We start from the raw sequence: 12,171 nt of genomic DNA on the forward strand, positions 1-12,171 counted from the left end.
CTTGCCAACTATAAAATAATCCAGTTTTAACTGGTTTCATGTCTGAGCTTTGCAGAGTAATGCATTGGAAGTTATTGTAAAGAACTCTGTGTATCACTGATATTGAACTGATATTCCCTAGCAACTAAGCAAAGCCTGTTTAGCACACTTCAGGGAGATCTCTTATAGTTATGAGTTTTGCAGAACAGTAACATTACATCTCACCATCTGTTTTGCTTACTGGTTTGCTTACGTGGAGTAATATTAGCCCTAGGACATTTGGGGACTGCTTTCTTTTGTCCATTTACTTAGAATCCAAACCAATATACTTCAACCACCTCCCCAAAGGAAAGCTGTAGCATAAATTTGGAATAATTTGATCAATGATTCCCTTTGTGTGTTGCATTTTTAAAATGTCCCAGCATATGTGTGCATACTCAGACTATCTGGAATTGGAGGAAAAGTAAAGCAACTAAGGATGCTTTTACACATTATCTGATATCAAAAGGGAGCCAGGAAGTGTTTCTAGGAGCAGAGTAAATTAATTAAGACTTAATGTATCCTAGTGTGACTATGTAGCTTTGAGGCAATCCACTGAATGGAAAGAGCAAGATTAAACACTTTGCAGCTGAGTAGCCTGGATAATACTTTGCAAACAAGAAGCTGATTTTAATCCAAAAATCTTACTTTATCACAGGAAAGGCAGGAAAGCGATACACGTGTGCACACACACACGCTCACTCCTCTGAACAGAACACAAGTCATGATCTTGTACCTTTCACAGCCTGTGGCTTTACCATGCAAAATTTTTTCAGTTTAAAAATTGGCGCTAACATGGATAATTTACTTCTACCTACATAATTTGTCAACGTTGCAGCTTTGTATATAGCTAAAAGGAGTTCTAATACATGGAGAAATTCTTAGGCTCCCTTTTTGTCCATACAGTTGCATTATTCCTTGGCTCATAAACACACTTTATACAGTCTGGCAAATAAGTAGGAAAGACAACATTCCACAGACGCTGAATTACGTGGGTGGCTCCAGCATTCCCATTACATCCACATAATCCATCTTTCACTAGTTTTTAAGATCATAGAAAATCCAGTGCTCGAAAACCATTCAGACAGATATAAGGCTAATCAGTAATTTAAAACTAAGATCCCAAACCCTGCAAAACAGAAACCTCTCTAAACCAGGGAGTTAATACACATTTTATCTTGAAGTATCATAAACAGAATTTTATCTTGATCTATGTACCTAGCAATACTATGTAATCATAAAAAGAAACAAGCTTACCTGCTCCTTTATTTCTTTTAGCTTTTCCACCTTCTTGAGCTTTGTCACATATTCCTGGCCTTCCTTCAGCCCTATATCTGTGCAGAGGCGAACTAAAAACCGGAGGCCTAATTGAAAAGCGAAACATGGGTAAAAAACACGTGGGCTGACAAGCAGGTCCAAGCGCTTCAAATGTACCTAACAGAACTAGACATACAGAACGGCAAACAATGCAAACAACTGGGAATACAAGGTGACTCTAGCCCAGTATTGCTATGCAGGTTGTGATAAGTTGCAAATAATTCAACAATTTCTGTGATGCAGTGCCTATATCCATGGGCTGGGCAGTACAAGTGCCATTTATACATGTGGAAGGCACAAGACACACTTGCTTACCTGGCTCAGGACTCTTCACATTTGCAAAACACTTCAGAAACAGGAAAGCATAATAATTGTGATAAGTTATTACTGAGGAGCCACCGTCAGGAGCGTTTCATTGAAAACAATTTTACAAATGCCAAGTGAATCAGAATAGTTTGGATTTATCTGTTGTTGTGGTTGATTTTTTAAAGATTAGTATTTAGAGAATGAAAAAAAAACCAAACCCAAACAAACCGGACAGGAGGATCGGCTATATCTGTACGATGGAACCAAAAAAGCCCTACAAAACTTCTCTGAACTCTGAAAACATTGTTGCTATTTCTCTCTGTTTGTGGAAAGAACTGCCCCTGAAATAGAGACAAGCTTGACATGATTCACTACCCTTCTGACCGCTTTTGCAAATAAATTATTTTATTTCTCTGCTGTTTGTCTTATGCTGGTTTAGGGAGCTGAACTTGTTCACTGAGGGATGAGATAAGCATCAGAATAAGCACAAGGAAAACCATGGCCAGGGAAGGACGAGTGAAGCAGCATTGTTTCAGCAGCAGCAAACTTTTAAATCAGTCCAACTGTCTTGTCTAACTCCTGCCTCCATTACATAATTTGTAGAAACTACAATCAGAAAAATGTCAGAATTCTAAAAGGTTTACTAGGTACTCTATTCTTCTGAAACGTGTGACCAATATGAACATGACATTTTGACTGTAACTTTGAGGAGTTGTTACACTGAATTTCTCTTGTACAACAGAGCTGCATGATTCCTATTTAGAAAAGCAGCACATTTGTGAAAGCAAAATGATATAATTTTATTTTAAAACACAGTGATTGTTGTTCCCATATAGCATTTAAAAGCGTGAGCTTGTTGGCAAGAACCTTGTATTTTGGAATTAGTCAGGCACAGTGTGCTGTATAAAAGGATGTTTTCACAGCCAGTGCCAATTTCTCTTTTCTAGAGGGCTTTTTCATTTAGAGTACAGGTGTGACTAATTCTGCAAAATGTATTTCACTTCAAAGTTATGTTTCCTGTAGTTTAGTTTGACATTCTCTACAGATTTTCTAGAGACTTGTTGACCAACTATACTTAAAAACCCAACAACAAAAATCTGACCTCTACATGGCTCTTGGATATGCTTGGCTTTTGTAAAACCTAGGAGTAAGATTTTATCGTATCTAGAAACTTACAGTAGGGATTTCAACTAGCAATGACTACAAGTAAATATACATATTTTTCATGTTAACATTTCTTATCATATGTCACAAAATTTAGAAAGGAGTATGAGAAAGAACTCAACCAATCCACTGCATTTAACATTCATTTTCATCTCTCTTCTGCACCATTACCCTAGTATTTCTTAAATCACCCTTTAGTGCTGGCACAGAAAACATGCAGCATTAGCATGAGTAAAAATGTTAGTTCATTAAAATATTTTGACATGAAAAATACTTACATCATACAATAACTAACACGCATATTCAATGTAACAAAATTTCCCTTAATAGTGGTACTGCTCAATGAAACAACTTACATTCAACATTCTCTGGGAATTTTCTGTGGATGATTTTGTATTTCTCTAGAGCTTTCTGGTAGTTACCTGCAAATAAAACAAACATATCCTATTCGCACATTCAAACATAAAAAAGAATATCTGATGAGAGCAAGTTTATCATCACCTCATTTTTTTAGTCTGAGTACACCATTTCATATCATATGATCAAATTCGATTAAAAAAAATGTAACACTCTTTAATTACTGATAGTAAAAAATAAGAGCATCTGCAGAAGGTCTGAATTAATCTATAAATAACAGAATTCAGAGTTTCCTGATTTTTGTCCTTTTTTGATCTGCCTCTAAGACCTCATTGTTCTATGCCATATCTTACTAGGCAAGCTCTACCTGGCACACCAGGGCTCATCTAAGGCTGCAAATGTATGGATTTGTCAAATAGAAATGTGTAACAGCTGAGCTCTGCCTACTCTTCCTTCCATGAGAATACTCTGTCTCTCCTTTGCCTGGACCTCGTAGTGAACTAATTATTCTTTAAGATTTTGCCTTCAGTTTTGGCCTAGCTTGATTATTATGGAAAGGACTGATAGACCCTGTGAATCTAAAACCTTATATCCATAGAATATTTGACAAAAAAGTTTGTTGAGATACCACTGTTTTTATTTTCCTGCTGCAAGATAGAGATCGAACTGACCTGCTACATGTTAACACAATAAGCTGGGATATTTGCCAATGAATCATAAATGGTCTAAAAAGCAGCCAAAACCATTCCGTTCCTTTGCTGGGAAAACAGTTAATCTGTCTAGTTTTGGGTAGTGCTGACTGTTTTAAATTCACTGATTTCCATATGTCCTGTTCCTTTTCTCCCTGCTGTATTAAATAACTGAGCAGAGTGAAAAAAATGCACTTATTTATTATGGAAGTCTGTTCTGCAAAGTTCAAAGGAAGCACAAAGGAAAGTGACAAAAGAGGATAGCAAAACCAGAAGAATATAATTTATATCATCAAGTCTTCAATGCATTTTAGGTGATGAAAAAAACCAGAAATATTAATCTCTTTCCATTTTGCTTATTGGCATATTATATTCCTGGCAATAAAATACAGCACATTGAGACTGTCTTTTGTTTGTGTAAGGCAAAGACTATTTTAATATAAAAAGAACTTATACCTGCTGTAGAAGAGGAATGAGAATTATGCAACTTTAAAATCTATTTACTTATGTTAGATCAGACAGTAGTATAACTACATTAAAAAAACCTTCTATCAGACCATTTATCTTCTTTCTTCTACTTAATTAACAAGACAAGGAGTGTTTCATGCTTAAGTCACTAAAGGTACACATCCTGGACTTAAAAATAAAGTCATGTTTAATGATATATACACAGAAAATCAATACCAAAATTATATGTAACTGAATATTCAAACAAATTTTGGGACGAGTACTCACATCAAGTAGAAAAATTGAAAAGAAAAAAAAATGAGAGCATCAATGAAAACAAAACAAATCATGGAATGGTTTGGGTTGGAAGGGACTATTAAAGGTTAGCAAGCTCCAATCCCCCTGTCATTGGTGTCCCTGTCCTGTTTTCTACTAGTTCACTTTGCTCAAGGCCCCGTCCAACCTGGCCTTGAACACCTCCAGGGATGGGGTAGCCATGACTTCTCCGGGCCACCTGTCCCAGTGTCTCGTCACCCTCATCATGAATGTTTCTTCCTTATGTCCAACCTCAGTCTACCTTCTTTCCATTTAAAATTGTTGTCCCTTGCCCTGTCACTACAAACCTTGGCAAAAAATCTCTCTCCCGCTTTCTTGTAAGCCCCCTTTCTATATTCTTTACAAAGGCTTGTAGTGATAGGATGAGGGGCAATGCGTATAAACTGTAGAGGGGCAGATTTCGACTAGACAGAAGATGAATTTCTTCACCCTGAGAGTGGTGGGCAGCCTGGTCTGGTGGGAGGTGTCCCTGTCCATGGCAGGGGAGTTGGAGCTGGATGATCTTTAATGTCCCTTCCAACACAAACTATTCTATGATTCTCCAGGCTTCTCTTCTCCAGGCTGGACAAACCCACCTAATTACAAAAAAATGTTACAAACCTCCAACCAATTGTAAAAAAGTTACTGAACTTACCGCTTCTCCTGTAGCAACTGGCAACCATCAGCTGCCACTTCACTTGTGTTGGTCTATATATAAATAAAAGAAAATTATTCACACTGCCAAACAATGAACAAGCGAAATAAACTGCATAGTATTCATAAAGACTTACTATGATATTACTCTCAACATTTTTCACCTAGCATATTACCTTCCTAGGAAGAATTGAGGCTGTTCAGCTCACAAACAGTTTACCCCTGTGTTGTGCTCCCCTGTTCAGGAATTGATGTTGCTCGTTTGTAGTCCAATATTACAATCTTTCTCCCACACATGATTCTTTGTGCCACACAAAATTAGACAGTGGGGGAGAACAAAATGCTAAACTGTATTCTGGGGAAATTCCACCAACAGGGTCCCAAGCACATCCAAGGGATCCCTGCCAGGAAGCACACTCTCCTCTTACAGCATCAAACTCTGGCTTCTTCTCTGTATCATCACCCTGATGTCCTACCACCTACTTGTCCTTATTTCTAGCACATGATGGTGATAGACATGGTCAGAGAAAATATTTGATACGTTTGAGCGTGATCAACAAAACTGCTGGACTCTTTCCTCAGCCTTATAAAGATAATGTGAAAATTCAGAAATTTTCATGTCTACAGCTTGAGGACTCTCTATAAAGCCAAAGCACTTCTCACATTTGGCTTATAATTCCAGAGTAGCATATCCCAAAGTACGCTAACATATTCAGAATAGTTTTGTAGTTATTCTCTTCAGTTTTTCACTCCAGTCACAGCACAGGCCATTTTTACCTCTAAATAATTTGTTTGCCTGATAGCTGCCAAACAAGCATATGAATAACACCTGCTTCATCTTTTTTAGTTTCAACTGAATGTGTATCCTGCAAACCATAAAGGCAACTGAGCAGGCACATAATGAAATTTATTACCCACTTCAGAATGAAAGTCATCGAGAGAATAAATTGTCAGCAGCCAGCGTTAGCTACACAGCTCCTTTCCCTAATGATACATTGTAAAACATAAAATAATGAAAAACTGTTTCTCAATTCATTGTCTAACATGTTATCTTAGAATATCATTGCAAATGTATTCATTGTGACTAAAACACTGAATATACCAAACACTGTTAATCTAAAATTGCTAACCATGGTCAAAATAAATTTTAAAATGTAACTTTATTTACAACTAGTAGCAACTTCTAGCCATACATTCATATTTATCAACCAGCATGTCTAGATTATTTTTAATACCAAATAAACTGCCAAGTATCTATGTTCTGTTCTCTACTATTAACAATCTCATCCCATAAAGAAATAATTTCTCTGTACTACACATAGCTTCATTACTCCAAATAACAATGAAGAACTGCATATGTCAATTATTTGTAAGTATTAATACTTCACTTCATGTTCCATGCATGCACTGAGTGCAACATGAAGCATAAAATGCTTGGCTCTTGCAAAACAAGACTATGAAATAGTTCTTTTTTGTTTCATCTGTTTCCTTCCAAAGTTTCTAATAAGACCATGATTGCCACCATATGCAACCTCGTAGTTTTAAGGAGGCCAATATTTATACTGAAAAGAATACTCACAAACCTGTGAACTGTGATTTCTGGGACGTGTCTCCTGTGCATTTTTATTTAATCTACCTCCCTATTTCTTTACTGCAATTTGGGTGAAATCTATGTTTTTCTCTTTATTTTTCTCAATTTTTAATCCTTATTTAAATCTCAGATTTTCTCTTCTATAATTAATGCTTACTCTAACTCAAGCCCTTTCAAAACCAGCATTTGTATTTTTTTTTTTCTGAACCTCTAACAACCTATTCACAGTATAATCTTTTCCTGGAATATCATTGTACAAATTTTTGTTCACATGCCATCTTGTTCAAACTTGTCATCCAGATTCACAGAATCCAAAGAACATCAAATTTTAGATGATCACATGACGAGCAATAACTGAGTTTCACTTAGTTTGATTTTTGATTGGTTTCCCAAAATACAGAAATTCACACTTGTTGGAAAGAATTTTAGTTGGATGAATTTTAGTTGGTCTATTGATACAAAATTCTTCATGAAAATATGGGCAAATATATGTTTCCACATATAAAGACCGTATGCACGGCCTTTTAGAATTCTGTTTGAACTCTGGATTGCATATATAAATTTGACCAAATTTTTGTTTATTAACTATTTGTCTGATAAGCTCCCTTTCTGATCTAAAATAAAATATATGGCCTATATAGTTTTTAAAGCACATCGTATTCTACTAAAGGACAATTCCAGCAATTAAGTGGCTGAACTAAACTAGGTAGGTTTCAAATATCTCTATGAGGATCAATTTGATCTGTCAATTTATTTTCACTAACCATTGGTAATTCTGCACTGCACATTTTTCTTTCTTCTATATCTTATCTGTAGTAGCCTTTTTATGGAAGCGGAAGTTATGGGAGAAGTGGAAGTGCATCAAGAACTGCTAAAAGATGCATTTATCTAAACCAACAAATCCTTGCTGCATAATAAAATACCAGAAAATAAGTATATTTCACACAAAGCCATAGAGAAGGAGGTCTTGGTAGCTTAGGAGAGCTGTTTACCACTTCATAGTTGTGTTTAATAGCACAGGATAGGGAAAAGAGATTCTAATACCTAAGATTATCTTGGGCCCAATGGAGGATATTACTTAACATTGATATTGAACCGTAAGAGGAAAAACACGCTGTAACTGAACAGAAAGTGGAGAAAATGAAATAATATCCCAAATATTCTTAACTGTGGTATTCCTTCATAGTAGTAAAGTTATCCAACTAATTTATTTCTAGCCATATTGACAGATGTCTACTCACAAATACTTGAGTAGGCATAAAATAATAACTACTTACAGGATAAGTGCTGCTCTTTCAAAGTACTCAATGGCTTTCTCGCAAAACTGGGTGTCAATGTAATAGGCTCCAAGCCATTCAATGACTTCAATGTTTGAAGGGAAATACCGGTATGACTGACAAAATAGGAAAAGTGAAAGAAACACAATTTTAGTGATAAACAACATCTTTATATTACTTCTGGAATATCTTACTCAAGTGTTTAATTCTCCAGATGCCAAAAAGGTGCAATATATGAATAGAAGTAGTGTGCTGTACTAAGTAATCCTGAGAAAAAAAACACGCCAAGTTTTCTAATTACAAAATGCTTTTTAGAAGTTACCTGAGATGAATCAGTCACATTTTCCATCCAGCCTTATTTCAAATATTAAATAGTTTGCAACAGCAAAAATGTTTACTCAGATCACATCTACATGTGAATAAGTTACCTAAAACATTAAACAATGCTAACTAATTCGTATGCAACTCCACACTCAAATCAGTCTGCTGGAAAACTCACCTAAAAGCATTCTTTTCTATAAGATAGATATGCACATAAATAAGTTTTGGCTTTTTAGACATGCCAATGAAACAGGCAAGAAAATCATCATCAAGCACAACTTCACTAGTATTCAGATTACAACGCAGACTTTGGTCATCCTGGCTTCACATAGATAAAAAAAAAACCCTCTCAGGTTGCAGAAAGCAGCCTGATGCCTCTCATTAGGCAACTCTGTACATATAATGTGCAGCTTTAAAATTAAAAGATAAATGTACATACATAAACTCATTATTTACACATATCTCCATATCTACCATCAAACAGATACAGCTTCCAATCAGCACAGTCATGTTACACACCTTTACAATTACATTTATTATGTCCATTTTTCATTTCATCTCAGATTGTGTTTTAAATTAAAATTTTTAGGGATCAATATAAACAAGGACCATATGGAAAAAAAATCTGAGGTCAAATACCATGTGGAAACACAGGCTATGCAAGTTCTTAGGATGTGACTACAAAAATCAGATTTTTTCCACTTTCCTCCAAAATGTTTTTTTGAGGTGACATTTTAAAAAGTTTAATGAGACAGGAACCTATGACAAAATTTTTCCTTAATTATTACAAATCATAGAATCACAGAATAGTTTGGGTTGGAAGGGAGCTTAGAGATCATCCAGTTCCAACCCCCGTGCCATGGGTAGGGACACCTCCCACCAGACCAGGTTGCCCAAGGCCCCATCCAACCTGGCCTTGAACACCTCCAGGGATGGGGCAGCCACAACTTCCTTCGGCAACCTGTGCCAGTGCCTCACCAGCCTCATGGTGAAGAAATTCTTCCTTCTATCTAGTCTAAATGCATTGGAAAAGCAATGAAGAGCAAGTACCTCATAGTAATAATGAAAAGCTTGGGATTTATCACCTTCGTTATCATATAATTTCCCCAGCTTTGCAAGTACGTGTGGATCAGTTGGTACTACGCTGATCAACTGCAGGAGCCACTCTATGGCTTGATTGGGATCTTCCATGATCTCGTATCTGAGTTTTCTTCAGTCAAGGACTTATATTTAGATTTACTCTAAAGTCCTACTACTGTACATAACGCAATCCATATGCCGCACAGATACGCCAGTCTCTGTATTGTGGAGATACATCGGGATTTTTTTTTTCCACATTGTTTTCATAATTCATTTGTACCAGAAAGTATTTTTATTACGCTGAAGAAATATGGAGGCTTTGGCTGCTCTCTCACCTTAAAAACATGTTGGGCTCAATAGAACTTTGGGCTCAGTTCCCCACCCGCTCTGTTACTAATTTTACTTTGGACTTCCTCACTTATACGAATGAAGTGTGAGAACCAGGCAATTTATTTGTAGCCTTTACGACTTGGTTTTCGGTAATATATCATTTTGTACTAAACTAAGCCATGAGGTAAAACTGCTGTCCTCAAGAAGAGACTCTTGCCTGCCATGAGATTTTCTGCTGTATGTCTAAGAAGCAAAGTGCAGACACTGCATGATTCTGGTCTAGCGAACAGAGGCAGCTTTAGCTGTAATTAGTCCTGCAGTGTGCTCTACTCAAACCTCTGCAGCAACGTGAACTGGAGCTACTGCCCAATATGTTTCTTCAGTTTTTGCTGCGCCCTGCGCTTCATGGAAAAAGCTTGTGAGCGTTGGTGGAAAGCAGCTTTACACAGCAGTAAAGCAGACAAATTCTTCCCCCAATGGGAACTGGGAGTTGTAGGGCCACTTATGCTCTTGTAAAGGGGCTATGCAAGGAATAGAGAGAGATCATAGCCCTTTTGTACTTTTGGAGGTTATTCATTTTATAGACTACGATATATTTTTATTACCTTCTCTATTTGTACAGGAATGGGAATGTGTTCTGCCTTGAGGGAGGAAGGGACACATTACAATTTGCACATCCTCAGAAGTATTGTTTAAGAAATTCACAGTGTAAAATGTTATTGGTGATGCGCAAAGTCAACCTTCCCCCCCTCAGCTTTTCAATCTGCTAAGCTTTTGCACTGCTAGGAAACTATTTTCTTACATATACACCAACTAATCTGAAAATAGCTTTCAGAATGGAACTTCTCTTTCATTAACTATATTATTTTTTTCCTATAGGCTTTACTCAATTGTGCTTACAACCGCTGCATTATTTTCATAATAAAACTGGCAGCATTTTAAATATTCCAGGACACACTTTAATACTGAACACATTTACATTTCCTGCAATGTCAACAGTCTTAACGTATTTCTCTACTTGCTTCACTGAAAATGTCCAAGAAGGCTGTAAATTCTGCTCTTGTTTTAATGAATCTATGCAGTAATACTAATTATAGTGGATCCTACAGTAAATTTCTAAGTCATTGTGTCATGATTGAAACACATATTTTAAATGAAAGGATTTTACTAAAAACCACTATCCCTTATCACGATCCAGAAAAAGATACAGGTTTGCTATCTGGTAAAGGACTTGAGCACTGTTTCGAAGGATCGCGTGGAGTTTCAGAAAACAATCCAAAGCTTCATCTATTCTGTTTATCTTCTTGTATGTTAAACCTAAAACGTAAAAGTTACAGTATTAATGCAATGAGAAAGAGCATGACTTCAGCACATTAACTGATGGAATAACCAAGAAAAATGAAATAGGAACACAGTGCTCAGAATCAGTGTAGCTGCCTTGACATTGACACACACTATTCTCAAGAGCCACGCTTATTATTCTCACCAGCTAGTATGACTTACCAAACTGATAAACCTAAGGAACACAAACCCAATCAAAGACCAAGAAAGTATTAATTTCACTTTTTGAACATGATGAATGAGGGGTAAGGAGAGCTTTTAGAGGGCAATGGCTCTGATAGTTTAACAATGCTAAAGCAGCTGTATTTTTGGTAGATAGACGACATCTTTATTTTCAAAGTGACTTAATAATCTGCAGTTATTGGTTGATGCTGCTAATACCAGTATTTTTTTTCAGAATAGATAGGCAGTACAAATTAATATCTTGCTGTTACAGAAATTACTGAATAAAGTAATAATAATTAGTATATATTTCTACAGGAAAACTTTGAAAGCCAGGTTCTCAGAAACACTAGTGTTACCATTAGACAAAAGCTAAATTGCAAAAGAACCTTTGGCTTACCAAGATTATAAAGTGCTTCAGTGCATGAGGAATCATTCCTGAGAGCTTCCTTATAAAACTCAGCTGTTTTTTCATAGTCTCCACTTGCAAAAAGAGTATTCCCTTTGTTAGTCAGAGCTGCTGGATTGTACCTATCAGAATTCACAGCTAAATCTGCATAGTTAGCTGCTTGTGCCAATTCATTCTCCTACATGAACAAAACAAACATTGTATTAGTCATTTGTCACTCAATTTTCTCGCAGCTCTGGCTTCTTACAGTGAGTACAGTAGAATTTCAAAAGATTGAGGATGAAAAAAATAATAGCATTTAGTCCTAAAATATTCCTTATGCATTTGCATAAGGCAGATCATCTCTTTCAAGGTTCAAAGAACTAAACACTTGACAGGGTTTTGCCACCCTAC

At 36.3% G+C, this 12,171-nt stretch overlaps 1 protein-coding gene across 3 annotated transcripts in view; it reads right to left on the reverse strand.

Annotated features, from left to right (window-relative positions):
• Positions 1 to 12,171, reverse strand: part of IFT88 (intraflagellar transport 88) — a 54,186-nt gene that overhangs the window by 17,407 nt on the left and 24,608 nt on the right. For all 3 annotated transcript variants that reach the window (XM_069883494.1, XM_069883496.1, XM_069883497.1), the window contains exons 17-23: positions 11,770 to 11,956; positions 11,075 to 11,183; positions 9,507 to 9,657; positions 8,136 to 8,251; positions 5,269 to 5,321; positions 3,162 to 3,227; positions 1,276 to 1,382 (exon numbers count right to left, since the gene is read on the reverse strand). In XM_069883494.1, coding sequence (XP_069739595.1) covers positions 1,276 to 1,382; positions 3,162 to 3,227; positions 5,269 to 5,321; positions 8,136 to 8,251; positions 9,507 to 9,657; positions 11,075 to 11,183; positions 11,770 to 11,956 — 789 coding nt within the window. The remainder of the gene's footprint in view (positions 1 to 1,275; positions 1,383 to 3,161; positions 3,228 to 5,268; positions 5,322 to 8,135; positions 8,252 to 9,506; positions 9,658 to 11,074; positions 11,184 to 11,769; positions 11,957 to 12,171) is intronic.

The sequence above is a fragment of the Phaenicophaeus curvirostris genome, chromosome 1 (genome assembly GCF_032191515.1).
Source record: "Phaenicophaeus curvirostris isolate KB17595 chromosome 1, BPBGC_Pcur_1.0, whole genome shotgun sequence".
Lineage (NCBI taxonomy): Eukaryota > Metazoa > Chordata > Aves > Cuculiformes > Cuculidae > Phaenicophaeus > Phaenicophaeus curvirostris.